Raw genomic sequence first — 23,358 nt, 5'->3', positions numbered from 1 at the left:
TTCAATTATGCGTGGAGAAAAGTAGATCAACGATTTAAAAACCATTCCTCTGTCCAGAGACACATCTCGCGGCATATTGCAATTATCAGGGACAACATAAAATTAAATTTATTAAATCGATTGAGAGAAAGTCCAATTTTTGCAATGCAGTTAGATGAATCCACAGATATTTCAAACCTCGCTCAACTAATTGAGTGTGTCAGATACTGCTACGAGGGAGATATTTTGGAGGATTTTCTGTTTTGCAAAGGGTAGGAAGGAAGAACGTCGGACGAGAATAGTTTTGATGTTATAAATATTTTCTTTTTAACAAATCTGTCGTGGAAGAACTGCGTTGCGATTTGTACTGATGGTGCGGCTGCATTAACGGGAGAAAATAAAAGGTTTAAAGGGCAAAGTAAAGGAAGTTGCTCCAAATACAATTTTTAATCATTACATTATACATAGGGAAGCATTAGTAGCGAAGGAAATACAAACTGATTTGTACGAAGTTTTGAAAGATTCAGGAAGTGTGATCAACTTTATTAAAAGTAGAAGCTTAAATAGCAGACTTTTCACTATACTTTGTAATGAAATGGGATCCGCTTATGAAACGCTTCTTTTATATACGAAAGTGAAGCGGTTGTCCAGTGGTAAAGTGTTGAGACGTCTTTTTGACCTCAAACGTGAAGTTTTATTGTTTTTTTATCAGATACAAATCAGAACCTTGCCCAGTTGTTTACAAATCAAAAATGGCTTGGAAAACTTAGTTACCTTTTGATATAGTTGAAAAACTTAATGATTTAAATTTAAGTCTTCAAGGACAGGGAACAAATATATTAATACTCAGTGATAAAAATTACGCTTTCAAAAAGAAGCTTAATCTTTGGAATACTGAATTTGAGCGTAATAACATTGAAATGTTCCCATGTTTTTCTGATTTTTGTTAATTGCAGTAATATTAACATTTAACAATTTAGAGATATCATTTCCACCCACCTGACAATGCTAATTAAGAATTTTTCCAAACGATTTCGTGTTTCTCCAGAAAAAAAAAAGTTCTATTGGATTAGTGATCCCTTTGCTTCTGATATTTGCTCATTCCCCGAAATTACCATTGACCAAAAGGAAGATCTTATCGACCTGTCGTGTGACGAAGCATTACGTGCTCATTTGAAAATTACAACTTGTGAAAAATTTTGGCTCTCTCTTCGAGACGAGTATCCAGAATTATGAAAAATGGCGATACAAACATTTCTACCTTTCGGGTCTACATATTTATATGAGGTTGGTCTCTCAAAATTAACAGCTATAAAAACAAAACAGCTTTCCAGACTTAATCCAAAAGATGGCATGAGATTTTAGCAATTTCAAATATTGAGCCAAATATGGACCAGATATTATCGGGTACTCAGGCTCATCCTTCTCATTAATTGTTTTGTTTTGTTATTTTTTTATTGTTTTGCTATTATTCATTTTTTATTGTTTTGTTTTGTAATTGTTTACTTTTTATTGGTTTGTAATTTTAATTGAAGAATAAGAATTTGAGTTGTTGTTTTTACTGTATTCAATTAAACAATTACTTTAATGTGTAAATTAAAAAGAAAGTAATATTTTATTCCTTTCTCGGTACTCGAATAAAATTGACTACTGTACAATTTATAAAATGCTATTTTTTCTCTAAAAATCTGGTCATCCCATCTCTGTATTTACATGGGGGGTCGCGTCAATTTTATATTTAATAAAGGGGTCGCGAGCGAAATAAGTTTGCGCGCCACTTGGCTAGGTGGCTGAAATGTGCGGGAGCGCCATCGTGCATGAAGTGTGCTTGTTGACGAAAGATCAGTGGTGTGTCTTCCAAGAAATCAGGCATGTTGTTTTCCACAAAGTTTCTGTACGCCTGCCCTGTGAGTTTGTTTGGAAGTACATGAGGCCCAAATAACTTATCACCAAAAACACACGGCGCCTCCCTAGCCCGGTGGCAGGAGCAGTAGTGCGTAGTACACATTTCTTGATTAGACCGGGGTTCGAGCCCGTGACCACCAAATACGGAGGATGCGGAAGGATGCAAGAACCACTGGCAGAACATTACTCGCGCAGAGTAATCTGCTGTTGGCAAGACCTGTATCCATGCAGATGGTAAAGATACAGTTTGTGTTCCCGCAACGCTCTCCAAATAGTCGAACGTTGAACAGTCAGTTGTATTGCTATTCTGCGTGGTCAGGAAATGACCACCGCATATCCCCGGAGCCTTAGTTACTAATACTCCTAAAAACCAAATAACAACAACCAAAAACACCCACCCAGATGTTGAGGCTGAACCGTTGTTGGTGACGTGATGGAAGATTGCATGTGGGTTTTCCTCAGCCCATACAGCTGATTGTGAAAGTTTTGGATTCCGTCTCGTATGAACTGTGCTTCATCTGTGAATATCACTAAGGCAGGAAAGTGAGGAGTTGTACCACACTGCTACAAGAACCACTGGCAGAACATTACTCGCGCAGAGTAATCTGCTGTTGGCAAGACCTGTATCCATGCAGATGGTAAAGATACAGTTTGTGTTCTCGCAACACTCTCCAAATAATCGAACGTTGAACAGTCAGTTGTATTGCTATTCTGCGTGTGCTGGTTCCAGAAGTGGCATGCACAACATCCAAAATCTTTTCTTTTACTTCAGGAGTCGTAGATCTTCGTCGTCCTCTGTCGGCAGCACGAATGGTAAAGGTCCCATGTCACAAAGGCGGCAATGGATATCTTCGAACGTTTTCCTGTCTGGACATCTTCGTTCTGGGAACCTTTCGTGGTACAAACGACGAGCCTCCAGAGCATTGCCGTCCGCTAAACCGTACATAAAGTGCATATCCGCTTGCTCCTGACTTGAGTAGTAGTAGTAGTAGTGGCATGTGATGCAAGAAAGCAAGTGTATGAGCTTATGCAGCATCAGCCAAAAAAAAAAAAAAAAAAAAAATCACACCATTCCCTCCAAATGCCTGTCCAGTTCCTCCTTAAATTTATTCAACCTATCAACTTCCACAACGACAGATGGAAGTTTATTCCAGCAATTAACCACCCGCTGGCTAAAGGCAAATTTCCGCACATCTATTCTATATCTGTCCTTTCTTAATTTGAATTTATGCCCTCTTAGGTTCGTAATCTGAACAAGTGGAAGGATCCCATCATAATTCAGCGTGCTGAACCCATTCAAGGCCTTGGTACCTAGTCGGAATGGAAAACCACCAGATTCAGTACCTTGTGATGAAGGAAATCACCTGCGGGGGATAAGACATTCCGGTTAATAACTCGGGAACCAAGCATTTCCGGAACTATGTTGTTATAAAATATTTTTATTGTTTACATATGAGGAGCTCATTCCTGAAGTTATGCCGTGTATTTTTGAGACACCCTGTGTATATATATATATATATATATATATATATATATATATGTATATGTATATATATATATATATGTATATATATACACACACACACTGTGCTGCCACTCTTTTAGGTACACCTACCTAATAGCGTGTTGAGCCTCCTTTAGCCTTCAAAACAGCCTGAATTATTCTAGGCATGGATTGAACAAGATGCTGAAAACGTTGTGCAGGAATGGAGTACCATGTAGACATGACTGTGTCACGCAGTTCCTTCAGATTCGACGGAGGTGTAGGCCTGTAGCGAAAAGCCATTTCCAGCTCATCCCAAAGATGTTCAATAGGAATGAGATCCGCTAACTGAGCGGGCCGTTGCAGCAAAGAAAAATCATTGTCATGTTCCTGGAGCTGTTCCATAATGATTCGGGCTTTGTGCACCGGCGCATTATCCTGCTGGAAGTAACCATCTGACTGAGGATAAACTGTCAACATGAACGGATGCACTTGGTCAGCAATGATATTTAGGTAACATGTGGCATTCAGACGTGAATCTATAGGTATCAATGGACCCAACGTGTCCCAAGTAAACATTCCCCACACCATAACACTGCCCCCAACTACCTTTCACAGTAGTCGTCAGAAATGACGGGTCGATGGATTCATGTTGTTTTCGCCAAATTCTGAGCCTTCCATCAACATGATGCACCCGGATCTTGGACTCGTCAGACCAAGCAACTGTTTTCCAATCCTCGATAATCCAGTGCTGGTGTTGTTGTGCCACAGGAGGCGTGCTCTCTTATTCTTCATTGATAACAAAGGTACGCGATATGACCGTCGGCTGTTGTAGCCCATTCGAGACAAAGCGCGACTAGTGGTCCGTTGCGATATTTTGTCCTGCGCACCAAGGTTGTATTCTGACGTGAAGTGCGACATTGTGGCCCATCACTTTGCTTGTACAATCTAACCATCCTCCTCTGACCTTTCTCATCAACAAGCGATTTTGTTCCACAGGAGTGCCGTTGAGAGGATGTTTTCTGTTCGGTGCACCATTCTCGACACACCCTTCAAACTGTAGTGCGTGAAAAGTTCAGGAGAACTGCCGTTTCAGAGATGCTTTCTCCAGCACGTCTTGCATCTACTGCCATGCCACGTTCACTCTTTTTCCCCATTCTTGCTACGGTTCGTACGCTTAACTGATACTAGAAAGGTTGTTCTGCTGTATTTATATCCAAAACTGTGGTCATGTGACTTGCAACGATGTGGGACAAACCATTTGTGTGCACAGCAGGGGTGTACCTAATAAAGTGGCAGCACAGTGTGTGTATATTTATATTTATGAATCAATTAATTTAGAAAATGCACAGTGGTGAAAAAAATCAGTTTTTGTATATTAAATATAAAAGTTCGTTTCCATCGGCGAGCGAAACTAAGTATTGCAAATAAAATAAAAAGGTAAAAAAGGAACAAATATGTTTATATATCTTTGTATACTGAAATATAGAGAAGACACAAAAGATGTGCTCAAGTAGTTGGGGACAAATACAAAGATAGAGGAAGCGGGAGGTAACACAGAACACCAGTCCCCGAAGAGTCTAGGATTAGCTGGAAGAAGTGTACCGTTGCCTACACTTTAAAATCGAAAATTCCACAAATTTTAGCAAATACCTACTGTACTAACTTCTATAATTACATTGCAATGGAAACGTAAAGAATTTTGTTTGGAGTAGTTTTTAAGATAGTGCTTTAGGTTTTATTTTTTTACATTGTTCTTTTGTGAAGTCTTCGTGTTTTCAAATTTCGCATTAACCGGATTTAAGTATTTCTTATAATAAAAGAAAAAAAGTAATCGTTTCATAAATATTACTCTAACCATTTTTAAAGCAACTCTTCTGTCCACAGCAAAAAGTACAGCATATTTCTTCTGTGCCACAATCATTGTCTTCGGAACAATTGGACTCCGGGTTAGTGGTACATTCACCTGGGCATTTTACTAGAGGACAATTTCCTAAGGAATAAATAACAAAAATTAAATAAATTGACATTATTTACCTCTTTAAACTTAATGTATACTTTCCTGACCGGTACAAAACTTATTTTTCATTTCTAAAACACTTTTTCTGTCTTTTGAATTTGGGCTTTCTTGGAATATGCAAACAATTCGTCGTGTTTTTTAATGGATTGCAATACTTAATGTCATTTTTTTAAGTTTTCATACATTTTTTATCTGATAAATTTATCTGATGATATGCATCAAAGCAATGCTTGCACTCACCTCAAGAATTCTTGTTTGTTGCCGCAAATGCCGATGTTGGCAAGATGTTCTGAGAGTAGCAGAGTTTCAAATGAGCTGGAAGATAAAACTAGGGAAACACGCCTAACAATTCCAAGGGTGTGTCAGGGTAGTAAACTGTAGAAGAATACTGAATCTAAACTGTGTATGCAGTAATGTCAGGAGCGTTGTCAATAAAATGGCTGAACTCCTGGTTAGAACAACTAATGTGGACATAATAGAGCTAACAGAAAAGTTGTGCCATCCGGGAATTGGAGCTGACGAGGTCTACTATGGTATGTATAATATATTTAGGAAATATATCTATATAATATCGGCGTAGATACACCATAGACAATTCTTAAATAAAAAAATAGGATAGTAGTGTGAAGAGCATCACTTCATCTGTATCGCATTGTGCTCATCCTTCACAACGAGTTACCATGTGCTGCATTACCTCGAATAAGTAACGCTTCACTTATTCTTACTTATTCTCGGTGGGAACATACACCACCACCACCCAGACGGCACCGTTTGCAAAATGTTATGGGATACTATACTCTCTTATCCTCATAATGTTCCTGTTAGACTTAGGAAAGCAAAAAAGGTCCGAACAAAGGAACAGTTTCTCCTCATACAACACTCATCGAATAAACAACGCTTCCCCAGTAGAGAAGTTTGATACTATCCAGGCAGGATAGTTTCAAAGCGACTAAAATTACTGAAACTAACAACAGCATCAAGTTGATCTGAAATATCCTGATCTTCAAAATTTACAGAACACAGAACGTGTGATGTAACTGGTGCAGGTTGCGATTTAGCCGAACAAAATTTGTTATGGGTGCACCATAGAATAACAATAAAATGAGGAGACAGCGAGAAACTTCGGACAGGTATAAGGAACATTTGTAGGAGTTGCATAAGAATTTCAAAAAGGTCGTATTACAGAAGTCGATGCAAGATACTCGAAAATATGGTCACATGGCATCATTACGACCTATTATCCAACGGCTAAACAGGCCTAATGTGGCAACAAATCCCATTCATCCACCAGCGCAGACCTTACCTCACTAATTGACCAAGGACTTTGCTTTCGCGTGCATTGCGATGCCCAAGGGCGTCTCACACATGTTCGATCTGATTTCTGTCTCGTGATCGCGTTAGTCGCGGCAGTCGTTAGATATCTTCAGCAACAAGATATTCTTCCACCACTTGAGCTCTATGTTCAGTGGTTTTGTCCTACAAAAGAAAATCTGGGCCAACCTAATCCTTAAAGTCACACATAGGTTTCCAGGATCTTTTCTCGGCCGCAGCCATTGTACCCCTATCAAAAACATGAAGAGGGATGCAGCCGTTGATCATAATTCCGCCTCACACGAGAACACCGCCTCCACTGTAAGTGTTCCTGTCTCTGATGTTGATGGGACAGTACCGCATTTCTCGTTGTTTCCAGATGAAATAATGTCTACAATCTGTTTGGAGACCAATCTCATCAGAGAACGGAACTGTACCCAATTTGTTACAGCACATGTTCATAGCACCAGTTTCGACGACCTCTGCAGTGGTTTGTGGTTAATGGGATACAAACCACTGGCTTGCTTGCGTAAAGTCACTTGAATTGAGCCTCCTGAACACAGTCCGATTGGAAATGTTTTCACCTCTAGCCACAGCAACCTCAAGAGACAGTTGATGACAGGAGATCGTAGAGTTCCGTCTTGCTGTTAGAGCCATATAGCGGTCTGTTATGGTTGACTAGAGTTCGGGTAACCTTGGCCAGTTCTTCTTGTAATAGTTATTGTCTCCTGAAACTGTTTCCAACTACACTACGTGACATATTAAGCCAACTTTACGCCTGCGACTGCCCAGCTTTAAGGCGTTCATTGGCCAGCTCACCACCTCAAAGAATCATCATAATCTTCATCTAAACGACGATTACTTGCCATTATGAGTACTGGAGATGCGGTTGTCCCACTAAGCAAACTAAAAAAATAGGTGAATGAAGTGATGTTGTCGCAGCCCATGTTTTTATAGGCATGAATATTGAGCATAAATGTGCGGCTCAGTAAAGTGATAGATCGGTTTTTAATGGATACTCGGATTTGCACGCCAGGATTCCTACTATATGAAATATTCGCTTTCGGCATCACTGCTCAAATTAAAATATTCATTAAAAACATTTTGTTCTGATAATTTTGTCAAGCAGTGTAGTAGAGTAAGGAGAAGGCTGCGTATGAGAAATCACTAGCTAAGGAAGAGAGCAAAGAATGGCGTCGGGGCAAGTTTCATATATGTGATACAACGAAGAATCAGTTTGAACCCTTGTGTGCTGGATGTGGGAAAGTTTTAGAAAACGCTTCTGATGAAACGTTTTCTAAACGTTTCATTAGAAACGTTTAGAAACTTATGTTTACAAACCTTATGCGTGTGAGGCTGAAACATATGAAATCAGTGATTTTGAAGTTACAGATGACTGTTTATCAGAAAAACTTTCAAGCATAAGGGAAATAAGGCTGCCGGAGCTGATGACCTATTCGTATATTTTGAAGTAGGCTGCTAGAGGGACATCTCTGGGCTCGAGAGACATCCCTTTAGATTGGAGAAATGCCAACTTAGAGCAATACATAAAGATGATTGTAATAATAAAATCGATAACTGCAGGCCGGTTTGCAGTTATCGTTAGCATTAGTAGCGGAAAATGATGCAAGAAAGCAAGAATATAGAACATCAGCCGGAAAAAAATATATATATACAGTGTGTCTCAAAAATATTGATACAAACTTTTAGAGAGGGTGTTGTTATTTGGTTTTTAGGAGCATTAGCAACTAAGGCCATATTGCTCCGGGATATGCGGTGGTCATTCCCTGACCTTTCCGCATCCTCCGTATTTGGTGGTGACGGGCTCGAATCCCGGTCTAATCAAGAAGCGTATGCTATGCACTGCTGCTTCTTCCCACCTGGCTACGGAGGCGCCTTAGAGGGAGGTAGGTAACATGTAAAGCAATGTGAATCGCATAGGAACCCATAACCGGAAACGTCACGGGAAAGTAGTAGCAGAGACACAAGAAGCAGAAATGGCACAAGACAGTAATTAGTGGCAAACATTTATTTGACATAATATTAACAATGGAGTACGAGATGGATGCTCGAATGATGTTACAACAGATGCTCGAAGGTTCCACCATGAGACGCGATGCATGCATGTCACCGACTCAGCATAGATTGGCGGACACGGTCGAACACACCTGGAGTTTCTTTGACAGTAGCAGCAGCGCAGACGAGTCTCGCCACGAGATCCATTTCCGTCTCCACATGCAAAACAGATGGGCTGGTACCACCAAAGGAGAGATCACCCGCAAGTTTTTTCCACATACAAACAAAGTATACCCGAAATCACCATCATGGTTCTTCCCAGGACTTCATACAACGTACTTAATAACAGGGCATGGCCCCTTCAAAACAAAGCTCGCTGGCTTCAGACTCACAGACAACCCACATTGCACTTGTGGAGAAATAGAAGACTGGAACCATCTTATGTTTGACTGTCCCATATATGAAGACCTAAGATGTATTCTAATTGCAAAAGTGAGATATCTTCCAAGAGGACAAGAATTTCTGCTCCTTGAAACCGAAGAGGATTATAAAGCATTTTCACGATTCGCCCAGGACCTCTTCGCGAGAAGAAGGGTACAAATTGCCATTCACTAAGAAAAAGAAGAAATGCCACTCAACCATGACAACGCAAAGACAAAACTAATCACCAACCAGCATTTCTCCTCTTTAAATGAAAGAAGATTAAAACCGAAAACTTGATGATAGACTGCAAACACAACCTCAACAACCTGAACTGCAAAGACAGGACTTGTCCCAGGAATGACCTACAATCCTAGAAGTTGACATCTTTTCAGAAGAAATAGACCTCAAATAGAAGACCTACCATGGACTTGACCTCATTGCAGCTCTGCAACGCCACAGGAGATCCTATACCTGTGCTCTCTTGCACGGTACTTTCTTTCCACTTCCCTGGGGAGGGAAGGAGATGGTTTCACTGTCTCTTCCCCTCCTCGCCCTCCTTTTCCTCCTAGTGGGACATGGGCCTGCCCCACTGACCACAGGGGTCACCTCCTCTATCGACCCCTTACTTCCTATTTTCTCCCGCTCTAGCCTTCAGTCTCTTCCCTACGCTGTTCACTTTCACAGCGTAACCCCACATAGTCTAAATTTAAATCTCTGACCTGGGGTCACCTTCCCTATTGGCTCCATATTTCTGGCTTTCCCCTACTTGTCTTCAGTCTCCCCCTACTCTGCCTAAACAATAGCGGATGCCAAAATTTAAAAAAAAAAAAAAAAAAATTGTCAAAATTCCAAATGCATACGAAAACCCCTTTCAGTCTACCTTTCAGCGACTACTTCCCAATACTATTAAATTATTTTATTTATTTATTTTTATATTTTATTTATTTTTATTTTATTTTATTTATTTTATTTTATTTTATTATTATTTTTTTTTTTTTAGGTCCTTGCCACTGAAATCTCAGGAAATTAGGTGGCAGGACCTGCCAGAGTGAAAACGTAAAATTGCTGGGTACCTGGTCTGCCTCCCCGAGGCATAGTGTGGACAACGTTGGGCCCCAGTAGGGGTCTAGCGGCTAAATGGCCAGAAGAACAACGAAACACAACACTACACTTACAAAATCCATACACTTTTAAATCTCTGGCCTTCCCAGTGAACTGGTACACCTACAATGAAAGCAACGCGGAGATGGGGGAAACCCCTGGTGCCGTTAGACACGAACACACTATACACTATACATGCGAGTCACATACGATAGAAATGAGGGACCCCACAGAAAGAAATCAAGGCTCGATAAATCAGGTGAGCGTGGGAGCCAGGCAACAGGTCCACCACGGCCAATCCATCGACGCCCAAATCGCCTGTTCAAATGGTCACGAACACACCTTACATAATGGGCAGGCGCCCCATCATGTTAAAACCAAATGTTGCGTCTCACATTTGCTGGAACATCGTCAAGTAACCCTGGTAGAACTTGTTCAAGAAAGATCCGATATTTAGCGGCTTTCATGCGGGATGGTAAGAGGTATGGGCCGACTAAGCAGTCACCGACCATACCTGACCACACATTTCTTGCGAAGTGATGTTGTGCCGCATGGGGGCGCACACTGTGTGGGCCCTCTGCTAATCCATACACTTGATGCATGTCTGCCAGCTCACAGTTCGTATATCGATGCATGCTCTTCGTGCGGCGACTACTGCTTGAATGAGTAAACCTGAAATTTTCCCTCCCCCGAACTGATGAACAGCACCATGTAAGGACTTACGGTGACGTTTCCGGTTATGGTTTCCTATGCGATTCACATTCCTTTAGATGTTACCTATCTTTCCTAAACGTTTGTACCAATATTTTTGAGACACCCTGCATATATATATATATATATATATACACAGGTTGTTTCAAAAATACACGGCATAACTTCAGGAATGAATTCCTCATATGCATACAATAAAAATATTTTATATCAATAGTTCCCGAGTTTTGAAGATCTGTCTATGACACTTAACTGTTCACATCACCTTATAGTAATTGTTCAAAATGTCCACCTTCTGCCTGAATACAGGCCTCACCTCGACGTCTCATGGACTCGCGAAGACCATGAGACGTCAATAAAAAAACCTAACCTTATCAATAATTTATTTGTATATACTTGCTTTGGTAACAGTACTTGCTGCTGCAGCAATCACTACAACAGATGCCTCCATTATCACAGTCTGCACTTTGTGCGCATTCTGGTTTTCTCCATCTATCGTCGCATTCCTGCCCCTTGTCACATCTACGGCAACTAACTGTAACAGGAAAAACAAATAATTACCAGAATATACACAATTAAAAAAATAATAATAATCAGAACAGACATTGCTTTTAGTTGAAGACACAACTAACATTGGCTGAGTTAATTGTCAAATTATAACAAATAATAAGAATTACAAATATGCCAAATAATTCAAATTTATCGGTGTCCCGTTGATGGTACCACGTCCAAATTTTGTGAAATATCACTGTAAACGGATACGAAAAACAACCGCAGCAGTGACTAGCAAGATTAGTTTAGGTCAAAAAGTCTTCAACAACGAACCCTATTTTCTAAGTAATTTTACCCATTTCATTTTTCTAAAAATATGTATTTTTTAAAAATATAATCTTGAACTATCATTTATGGTTCTTTCTTTATTATTTTACTGATTAAAATTGCATTAAAGAATTGAAGTTGTTGACGTTATGCGTATAATTGCAGTATAATCATATACCGCAGCAACTAGTCGAACAGATGCTCCATGAGCACAGTCTGCACTCTGTGCGCATTCCGGTTTATATATATATATATATATATATATATATATATATATATATTTTACTGAAATAATTACTGAAAATTTCTAGTTAGTTAAATTATTCGTTATGGAAACCATAATAAAGACGCCAATTTGGACTACAGGTTATTATTCTTAACCTTTCTTCTTCATCTCTGGATATCATTTTTTTTTTTTTTTTTTTCATTTCATGTTTCCAGCTTTTTATGACTGCATATGTAAATAATCATACCCTGGGTTTAAATAAAATTTCTCTATATGTTACTAGTATTATGCAAACCTCCAATGTTTGCTGAATATCGTAACCATATAATTTGGTCTACTTTATCTTAATTTTTATCTACATTCATTTTATTACTTTTTTATTGGCTTATGCTTGTTCAATATATATTTATTTATGAAGTGTTTTATGTTCGATTTCACATGTCTAATGACTTTCTATCTGTAAAGTCCCATTATTCTAACTACGTTATAGATATACTGTACTTTCTCTTTACCTACGCTACTCTCATATATTTTAAGTAGGTAAATGTATTCTCATATTTTACTACGCTTTTCACATATTTCATAGAAATACAACTATAGAGGTCGCTATTTTCTCTTCTTCACAGCTCTCTATTATGTCCGTTTTTCGACTATAAATAATTACACGACTGATGCACAGGTGCTGCATTAGATAAATTTATCAACTCAACCGAATATGTTCGCTATATTTTCTCACCTTCTTCCTTGTGCTACGTACTTCTCGAAAACTCCAAGTATCGTTTTTTATTCTCCATTTTCGGTTTCTATTTCGACTCGGTTTTTAGACCTGTTTTGAATTGCATAATTTTCGCTTTCGTTTTCCCTTCATTACCCTTTTTATACTAACACTTACAAAGCCAGGGCCCTTACTAAAAGGTTGGGCTTTACAGCCCCAGCTAGCCTAGTTAGTTTAATGTCTTTATCTATACTTTTTATCTTTCTGCTTCTACCTTTTTCCCGTAATACGAGGGCGACACGAACGTTCCATCTATCCACATCTATCGCTATTTTCGTCGTTATTTAATTATTCCTTTATCCCTCCCCATCCTCAATTTTAATACCTTGCCTACACCATTTGCTTGTTCTAATTTTAATTTCGACCAAATTCCAACACTAATATATTTTTTTTCCAAAATTACATAAAACCTACATAACATTAAATTTTTCCCCTACTCTGAAAACACTTATTTATATTCTATTTTAGGTTTATCCTTAATTTTACCTTATCTTTATATCACTGACACTGCGTTTGGCCTATGGCTTACAATACCGGGATCTCGGTCATTTTTTTCTGGTATTGATACAAAAAATACCGGTTTTTCGGTACTAATTTAAAAAAATAATAATTGTTTATAATTTAATCACATAAAGGTTATAAATTCACCTTTATGTCATTATGACGTCGTTATCTCTACTAGCAAATGTACGATAGGACACCATGCAACATTGCAACCTGTCCACAATTCTCGGACAACTTCATGTCTGACCTTATCGCAACTCCCAAGTCCCGTTCCTCCACTACTGACTTTAATTCGACTCCACTAAGTGTATAAGTTATTTTAGGGTTGCTGTTCCCCAGGTGTAAGGCCTTGCATTTTGTTGAATTAAAGCATAGCTGCCACTTTTCTGACCATCCCGGAAATCTATCTAGGGCACTCTGAAGAAGCTCTGCTTGGCGGCGATCATTAACTACTCTACTGATCTTTACATCATCTGCAAGTTTAGAACTCCCGGCCTCCATCCCTTCATAGATGTCATTTAAGATAATCAAAAACAACAGTGGTCCCAATACTGATCCTTGGGGAACCGCACTTCTTACATTAACCCAATCTGAGGAATAACCATTTATCACAACCCTCTGCCAGGTGCCCTCAAGCCATCCTGCTATCCATCTAAGGATTTTCCCTATGATTCCAGCCTGCTCCAGCTTATAAAGTAACCGCTCATGTGGGACTGAGTCAAATGCTTTGCTGAAATCCAAATAAACAATGTCGAAATTATTCTCTAAATCCATCTCACGAGTGACCTGTCAAAATAGCTAATGAGATTTGTTAAACATGATTTTTCCTTTACAAAACCATGCTGTGTATCCTACAGAATTCCATTTCCATCTAAATGATCCTGAATTCTGCCCTTGATCATTGCCTCCATGATTGTCCCTACTACTGAAGTTAGACTGGTCGGTCGGTCGGTAATTTTCCGTTGCACTCCTAGAACCGCCTTTATGTTCCAATTTACACTAATCCAATGCAATCTCTCCTGAGTCCAGTTATGCTTTCATAACTAGCCTTGCCGACCGGGCTAGCCGAGTGGGTAAAGTACCTGCCCGGCAACCCAAAGGTCGCGGGTTCGATTCTCGCCTCGGGCTTGGATCAAAGTACTGCAAAAACCTTGGGAGGTGCAATATGGCCACAGAAGCCGATGCGCCAACAACTACCAAATCAAAAAAAAAAAAAAAATAAATAAAAAAATAACTAGCCTTAATTTTTCAATGCACTCACTTGCCGCCTCCTTTAAGATTATAGGGCATATGCCATCAACCACGGGAGCCTTAATTCCGCCTGTAGGCGCGAAAGTAGTTCTCATTAATTAATCATTTGAAATTTCAACATCATTAATTACATTTTTTTCAACTTCACTTCCATAATATCTCATTGACACAAAAGGGTTTCTGTAATGTAAATATCGATGCAAAGTAACTGTTGAGTTCATCTGCAACTTCAGCTATATTATCTAATACTATCCCACGTCCATAAGGGTCCAATCTGATTTGTCCTTCTGTTCTTTGCATTTATATATGTGAAGAATTCCTTAACTGCACTCTTTGCTCTCTTCTTTATTCCTTATCCCCATTCTTTGTTGTCTCCCAGACCGAGTAAAGATAATATAGTGAAAATTATACTTCGCTTAATAAAACGCCTTTCTCCTTCAGAAAACGATTAACATAATTCAAACGTGGAAGACCAACATGGAACAGAATCAGATCAGATCAGTGTTCCGCAAATTCTTTCCAAAATAAGAAATTTCCTGACTCCAATGAGATTTTAAAAGATGAACTTGAGTCGGAAATTAATAAAATACTTTTTAACTATTTTTGCTAAAAAAGTTCAAAGCCTAGAAAATATGGACTGAGATCGTCTACGATTATCTCAGTACCAGAATAAAATATGAAAGGGCGTTTTCTGCCGCTAATCAAATACTGTGTACCAAAATTAGATCCGTTTTAAACGATCATACTATTGATTGCTTGTTTTTTAAGAGTTCACTTTATTCGAACAGGTAGTGTAGATGCTTAAACATAACTAAACTTTGCAGTAACAGTATGTATTTCTTTGTTTTTAGAATAACTGTATTTTAATGATTTTTCAGAATATTTATTATTGCAATAAAAGTTTATTTAAAACATGAATTCAAGTAATTACAGTACTTGTTTTTTTTCCTTACTTTATTGCACCTAATTGTCATCAAAATTTATTGAGAAAAACGTTTGTTTTTGGAATACCAGTATTAGTACCGCTATCCCGGTTTCGTAAATTAAAAATACGGGTATTAAGATTTTGACCGGTATTGTAAGCCCTAGTTGTGACCATCTTGTTCACACTGTGTGAGATTGGTGCTGCTCCTTTGTAATTTTAATTTTATCTTTATGCTTTATTTCACTTTTTACACTGTTATGGACAAGTATAGAAACACAGTTCCTGATGTAGTCAGATGTAGTCCCCTGATGAAATACCTCACCATGTATCAATATTTTCTTCAACTAACATCAGATTTTTGCATTTTTGCTATCCCCTTTTTCGACATAACTAAATTTTCCCGCCCATTTCTGACGATAGTTATCATACCTTTTATTTTATTTTATTTGTTTAATCATTTTGTATTAATCATTTTACTTTACAGTTCACTCACCTCTAATTGGCTTTGTAATTCAGCCTACAATTCTCTTAATTCATCACAACATATAGGATTCTTTATTTTTTTACAAACTTACAATGTTTCTTATTTCTACTGTCCTCACCCTTCTAGTCCTTGGCACTTTGTGTATCTTTCACTTCTATCTTTGCATCTTTATCAAGCTATATCACATACACACACAGTGCCGTACCACTAATATCCGGACACGTACATATCTAGAAATAACCTTTATTTATAGGAAAACTGAAAATATGTTCCCAAACCTTTAACTTTTATGACAGCCTGTAGTCTCTGTGGGACACTCTTGACCAGTAATTTTGTAAACATCCTCCGATTTCAGCAATTCGCACTTCAAAGCGGATATCGCTTCAGCGCTGTTTTTAAGGCGTCTCTCCTGGCTCGCGCACCCAACGATTGAATTCATCCCAGAGGTTTTTCGTAGGTCATAACTCTCTGACCATTCCGTGACGAGGCGCGCAGCATGACATGGAGTTGTCTTGCTAATACAGGTATGGACCTTCCCCGAAATGCTGCCCCAAACTAGGTAACGCCTTATTGTGTAGGATATCTAGATAGACCGGAATATTCATAGTTTTGTCCAAAACAACTAATGGTCCAGGACCATCACGCTGCCACCACCAAACCTCATTGTCGGGACGATACATTCAAGCAAGTAGCTTTCTCCGGGCATCCGCCATACCCAGCTACGACAAACAGACAAGTCGACTGCGAATCGTCACTCCAAAACAAAGCATTGCTCTACAGCCAAAGAATGGCAGGCTTTATACTAAGCTAGATTGCATTTTTCATTAGGCAGGTTGCTTAGTAGCTGGTGGGCTGCTGCACGACCGTGATAACCCATATCAGGCAGCGTCCTGCACACTGAACTGGTGCTAATATATGTACTAATTCTCAGTGAGTTCCTGTGTGTGTGTGTGTGTGTGTGTGTGTGTGTGTGTGTGTGTGTGTGTGTGTGTGTGTGTGTGTGTGTGTGTGTGTGTGTGTGTGTGTGTGTGTGTCACTTTTCTTCAGATTCGGAGTTCCCCAGTATTTCTTCAACGTTTCGGAATCAGTCCGCATCCATTTGTAGATCAGATAACGAATGGTGTACCGGATCTTCTGTGTGGTTGAAATGTCACGTACGAACCGATTGCGTCTGTGGCACCCCATTATTATTCCGCGATGGTATTCTGTTAATTCTGTCGATTTCAGCAGCGTACATTCACAATCGTACTGCTACTCCTCGAAGGCCTACGAGCATATTTACAGTTGTGTGTGACACGTGATGCTTGACTAACTATGAACGGAAAGGAGTGGGTATTAATGGTACGACAGTGTGTAATGTATGACTTTATTTTATTTATTATTATTTATTTATTTTTTTTTTTTTCAATGACTTTGGTGTTGTATTAACTCAATATGGAATGAATCGCCTCAACTACTTAGTCCATATTGGGCTGTTGTGTATTATGCGTGCACAACATAATACACAACTGGTCGATTTACATGTTATGTAGGCTGAAAAATCGAAAAACTCACTAAGAAATCCCAATCCCGCCACCTCAAGCCGGGCAACTACAGCCCCGATGGAAGACGCATTTTTGAAATTTCTCTGCACTACAATGACACTGACTTTGAACATGCCAGATTAATGACTTTCTTAGTAAATTTTCAGTTCCAAAGCAGGTTCCTGTGCAGAAGGTAGGTAAAAAAGAGAAATCAGTAGTTGTAAGACTTCAACGTGTATATGTATATTGATTCACGGCTGATTTCTGTGGTAATTTTCAGTTAAAAAGTGCACATAAACATGGATGCGATACCGAACATTTAGGGAGATCTGACTGTTGGAATCTTAAATAAATCTTTAAAAAAAGCATTTATGACCAGTACAAAATAAAAATAACAAGCGAAGACAAAATAAAATGATAGAATGACGGGAAATAAATGTGGAATGGCTAGGGCGTACTCCATAAGCAACGCGCGGTCACGTCGCCCCGAAACTGTGAGAAAAGGGTCAGGGCTACCGAACAAAGGACGGGTTCGGTTAAAGAAGTTAGTCCATCTAGAGAAGAAGAAGAGGATGAAAAATGTTAGAATAGGAACATTGAACATTGGGACGATGAATGGAAAGAATAGAGAGATTGTGGATTTGATGCAAAGAAGAAGAATGAAGATCCTATGCCTATAAGAGACAAGGTGGAAGGGAAATAAAGCAAAAGAGCTCCGTGAAGGGTACAAATTGTTCTTTGTGGAAATGAATGAGAGAGGAAGAAATGGAGTAGGTATTGTAGTTGATAAGGAGTTAAAAGATGGAGTGTGTATGAGGTTAACAGAAGGGGTAATAGGATTATGAGCATCAAACTGGAAGTGGGTGGACACTTGACCACAATAGTATGTACGTATGCACCGCAAGTAGGATGCGGGGGAGAAGAAAAGGACAGTTTTTAGATGGAAATGGATCAAGTGGTCATGGTAGATTGTTGAGGGCGATTAAAATGGGCATTTAGGAACAAGCAAGAGAGAGAGAGAGAAGGAGGAAGAGTATTGGGGAAAGAAATAGGGAACGGGAGAGGATAGTAGACCACGCAGTGGTATTCGACCTGGAGATAGTTAACAAGTACTTCGAAAAGAAAGAAAGCCAGTTGATAACATACAAGAATGGGGAAAGGACAAACCAGATTGACTATATCATGTGCCATAGGAGGCATCTAAAGGAAATGAAGAACAGCAAGGTGATAAACAGAGAATGTGTGTCTGCACAACATAGACTGTTTGTTGTCGATTGGGAAGTCGCAGTGGATAAAAGTAGGAAATATTCAAGACAGAGGGAGAAAAGGATAAAATGGTGGAGATTGAAAGAGGAGTGTTTGAGGAAGGAGCTTAGGGAAAAGGTGCTGAAAGGAATAAATTTACCGGAAGACGTGCAAGAGTGGTGGAAGATAAATAGTTCAATCATAAGGACAGTGGGAGAAGAGTTGTGGGAAAAAAACATCAGGAAAAGGGGTGCCGAAGGGAAAGGAGGAATGAGGTGGTGGAATGAGGAAGTGCAATCGGTGATAAAACAAAAGGAGTTGAAGAAAAGATGGGATTTAACAGGTAGCCAGGAAGATAAATAAGCATATAAATTAGCAAATAAGGAGTCAAAAAGGGCTGTGGCAATAGCAAAGGCGAGGGCAGTGGACGAGGCCTATGGGGAACTGGAAGGGAAAGATGGAGATAGGCGATTGATGAGAATAGCCAAAGCGAGTGACAAGGCATCAAAGGACTTCTCATCAATAAAACAGATAAACGATGAGAGGGTAGTGGTTATACAGGACCAGGAGAAGATTAAGGAAAGGTGGAAAGACTATTTTTAGAAGTTATTAAATGAGGAAAACCCAACAGCATTATGCGAGGATGGAGAGACGAATGAAAGAGTAGTGGAAGGCATAAGCAGGAAAGATGTGGAAAGTGCACTCAGAAAAATTAAGAGGGGGAAAGCAGTAGGTGTTGATCAGATACTAGTAGAGTTATGGAGAAGTCTGGGAGAAGAAGGGATCGCTATCCTATTGGACTTTATGGAAAAACTGTGGTAGCAGGAGAGGATACCCCATGGGACTTTATGGAAAAACTGTGGCAGCATGAGAGCATACCCGATGAGTGGAGGGAAAGTATACTTGTGCCAATCTATAAAGGAAAGGGTGATGTGCAGAAATGTGGGTACTACAGGGGAATAAAGTTAATGTCTCATTCGATGAAAATCTGAGAAAGAACTGTAGAAGGAAGGATAAGGCAGGAGACGGAAATAGGAGAGGAACAGTTTGGTTTCATGCCGGGAAGAGAAACAACAGATGCGGTCTTTGCTTTAAGGCAGGTGATGGAAAGATACAGGGAGATGCAAGTAGTGCACATGGTGTTCATAGACCTGGAAAAAGCATAATGCACATGGTGTTCATAGACCTGGAAAAAGCATATGATACAGTGTCCAGACAAGAGCTATGGAGATGCATGAGGGAGAAGGGTGCATCAGAAAAGTACGTAAGTCTTGTGAAGGAAATGTACAAGGGAGCGATGACTCAGGTTAAGAGTAGTGTAGGTATGAGTGAGGGGTTCTCTGTAGAAGTTAGGCTGTGCCAGGGATCAGCTGTTAGCCATCCCAAGGAAAGGTAGGGAAGAAATTGGAGGAATGGAGGAAAGCGTTGGAAGAAGTGAAGAGTAGTGAAGTATAGAAGTGAATGGAGGAAAGGGTTGGAAGAGAGAGAGAGAGAGAGAGAGAGGCATGAGGATAAGTAGAACAAAGACAGAATATATGGTATTGAATGGAGTTGAGAGTTCTTTAAAACTTCAGAAGGAAAAGCTACCATCAGTTTTGAAATTTAAGTATCTGGGATCGAACGTTGAGAGGGATGGAGGATTGAGTGCAGAAATACAGCATAGAGTGCAATGTGGATGGTTGAACTGGAGAAAGATGAGTGGGGTGCTGTCTGATAAGAAAGTAAATTGTAGAATGAAGGGAAGAGTGTATAAAACTGTGGTTAGACCCACATTGATGTACGGTGCTGAGACATGAGCGATTGCAAGGGCCCAGGAGAAGAAGATGGAAGTGGCGGAGATGAGGATGCTAAGATGAATGTGTGGTGTGATGAGGAAGGACAGGATAAGAAATGACTACATCAGAGGTACGGTTAAGGTGGGGTCTCTGAGTAAAAAAATGCTGGAATCTAGGTTGAAGTGGCTTGGACAGGTGGAACGAAAAAGTGAGGAGTATGTGGGAAAGAGGTGTGAAAATTTGGAGGTGATAGGGAAGAGGAAGAGGGGGAGACCTAAGCTGAGATGGAAGGACAAGGTGGCAGAGGATTTAAAAGAGAGATGATGGAGGAGAGAGGAAGCCCAGGATAGGGAGGAATGGAGGAAAAGAATTAATGACGGAAATGCCGACCCCATATAAACGTGGGAAGAAGGCGAAGATAAAGAAGAAGAGACATAAACATGAATGCTGAAGTGTTGCTTTATTTATTTACTTTTATTTTGGAAAGTTACACGATTTGGCTGAGTCTTGCTGAATCACGTCTTGTCGAACCGCACGCTCATATGGGATGTAATTGTTGGGAAGTGTCTCAGAATGTTGGGAAAACTGGGCTAATAACTTGTCGATTTGGAACTCTGCAGTTTAGAAAATATTCAGCACTTGTAAATGAAAAAGGCGTCCTGAAAGTAAAAAGCAGAACACAATGGAACCACACTTGGGTGAATTTCAATTTTATTTATCTTTTGTACTGCTTTTCGCGAGATTATTACTTGTATGAAATTAGTCGTTTTGAATACAATGGAAAATGTTATTGTATTCTTGTATGCTAACCAAACTGAAGGAAACGGAAATTTCATTGTATGTACCAACTCCACAGTACCAACTGGCAGACTCCAACCTAAGAAAAGGTTTCTATCTGCTGCAAAGGTGACTTACGGAGTCTTCATTCGCCGTGAATTGAATCGACAAACTGTTTATCGTACTTATGATGATTACAACAGTCTCGCCACATCGCGTTCACATGCGTAACGCGTTATCATAAAAGCTGAGAAAGCATTTTTTGTTTTGTTTATCCAACATTCCCTCTCTATTGTACAATGCTGTCAAAGGAGACAATCCTTTGTGCTGCTTCACGGCACATGAGGCTTACAGAGCTGAAACTTCAATAAATAAATCCGTTTCGGATGAAGGTTGAGAAGTCCATCCTCCGAACTCCCGAGAACCCGGGGATTTTATCTTGTAAATCAAACAAACTGACCATGAACAGACACAATCACTTTCTTACGATCATTTTCCTTCCACACCGTGAGAAACACTTATCTGTAACTGCATTTTTCTCCCTATAATGACCTATTACAGCTGTGCTTCGGGTTGCTGTTATACAAAACTTCTTCCACAAAATCTGATTTCCGAGTGCAGAGGATATTACATTGTGTTCAAGAATGTTTTTATCGCCTATTTTTCTAAAAATTCCTTCAATTCTGATGTCACCCACTCCAGAAAGACACAATCAATCCCAGATCACAATGGAATTCTTGACTGTATGCACTAAACAACATAAAAATTTCAAATTTGGATTCATCTGTGTTTTCGTTGTTAGGCGCGGTCATCCTGATCGTAGTTTGTCCTTTAAACTGTCAGTCTCCTTGGATCGTCGAATGATGGTTTGTATTAGTTTAAATGAAACACCCAGTTTTTTTGCAAATACCCCTCATGGAATAACTTTCTTTATACAGAGTTATAATAGTACTTCATTTTTCAACAGTCAGTTCCTTATTTCTTGCTATGTTCATCACAAAATAATCACTTTCTGAATGACGGATGTTTGATTTTATAAGTTGCAGGTTTTACTCCTTAATTTATATTAAAAAACACTTTAGAATCATCTACAATCTTCTATAATATTTAAAAAATACACCCACTTTCTAGAATATTGTAGAATCATCTACAATATTGCACTATATTTATTAATCTTTTATACCTTCCTGAAAAATTCTCGAATACTCTAGAATTGTCTTAAATATTATTGCATACATAACGGAAAATGTTTAATGAACATTGGTAAAAAAGTTGGTTCCATTTTAATAAAAGCTTTGAAAATTAAGAAAAATGAAACACGATTCCAAACTTTTAGGAGGGAATGTGTATCTATCAAAGATACAGATCATGTGATTGATAGGAGAATTTTATATAAACATGTCTTCTTATTTCGCCACTTTTAATGTGGTTCTTTAACTTTTTGGAAAGGGGAGTTTTCCGAGTTGCACTGCTTGTCTTAAAATAAGAATTACAGGAAAAAAATAAACTTATTAAGAAACTAATACAGATTAATATGCATTATCTCGAATTGCTATAGAATAATTGCCATTATTTTTCTTGATAACTTCCATAAATTGGTAATATTTGAGAAACTGTGTTACTTACAATCACCTTGGATTACATCAATTGTAGCAATGCAAAGAGTCACAGTCGTCCATACTAATTTCTGCATGGCTGCCTAAAGTTGAAGTGAAAATAAGAAACGTTTTTAACCAAGCAAAAGAACTATAAGAGCGTTTTTTTGGAAACATTGAAATAAATCAGATAAATACCTTAAGAAATATTCATTCTCGAGAGTTTGATTATTGCGTTGTATATTTATGATATAAATATTGGATATTCTAAGAACCACAAAATCAGATGCACATTTAAAAAAAAAAATGTCCACAGGGGATAAATTGGGGGACCGCAACAGATATATAAGAATATATTATACATTATTATCAAATTACAATCGGGAATGACATGAGGTTATTCGAGATCTGTTAGTTCTTGGTAAAGAGTAACCAAACCACTCAACATTTAAAATTTAGTTGACATTGTAATACCAGATGACGTTACTGTTTGCTCAGTGAATTTCTGCA

The 23,358-nt window shown here is 38.9% G+C and overlaps 1 protein-coding gene across 2 annotated transcripts in view; it reads right to left on the bottom strand.

Annotated features, from left to right (window-relative positions):
- Positions 1–23,358, bottom strand: part of LOC150076588 (uncharacterized) — a 160,480-nt gene that overhangs the window by 13,069 nt on the left and 124,053 nt on the right. For both annotated transcript variants that reach the window (XM_090387622.1, XM_090387621.1), the window contains 3 exons: positions 22,880–22,952; positions 11,350–11,484; positions 5,226–5,360 (listed from right to left, as the gene is read on the bottom strand). In XM_090387622.1, the coding sequence (XP_090243748.1) occupies positions 5,226–5,360; positions 11,350–11,484; positions 22,880–22,946 (337 nt within the window). In that variant the 5' untranslated portion in view covers positions 22,947–22,952. The remainder of the gene's footprint in view (positions 1–5,225; positions 5,361–11,349; positions 11,485–22,879; positions 22,953–23,358) is intronic.

The sequence above is a fragment of the Mastigoproctus giganteus genome, chromosome 13 (genome assembly GCF_048544385.1).
Source record: "Mastigoproctus giganteus isolate SK-2022 chromosome 13, ASM4854438v1, whole genome shotgun sequence".
Lineage (NCBI taxonomy): Eukaryota > Metazoa > Arthropoda > Arachnida > Uropygi > Thelyphonidae > Mastigoproctus > Mastigoproctus giganteus.
Note: the sequence above shows the minus strand (reverse complement) of the source record. Positions and strands in the feature narration are given on the sequence as shown.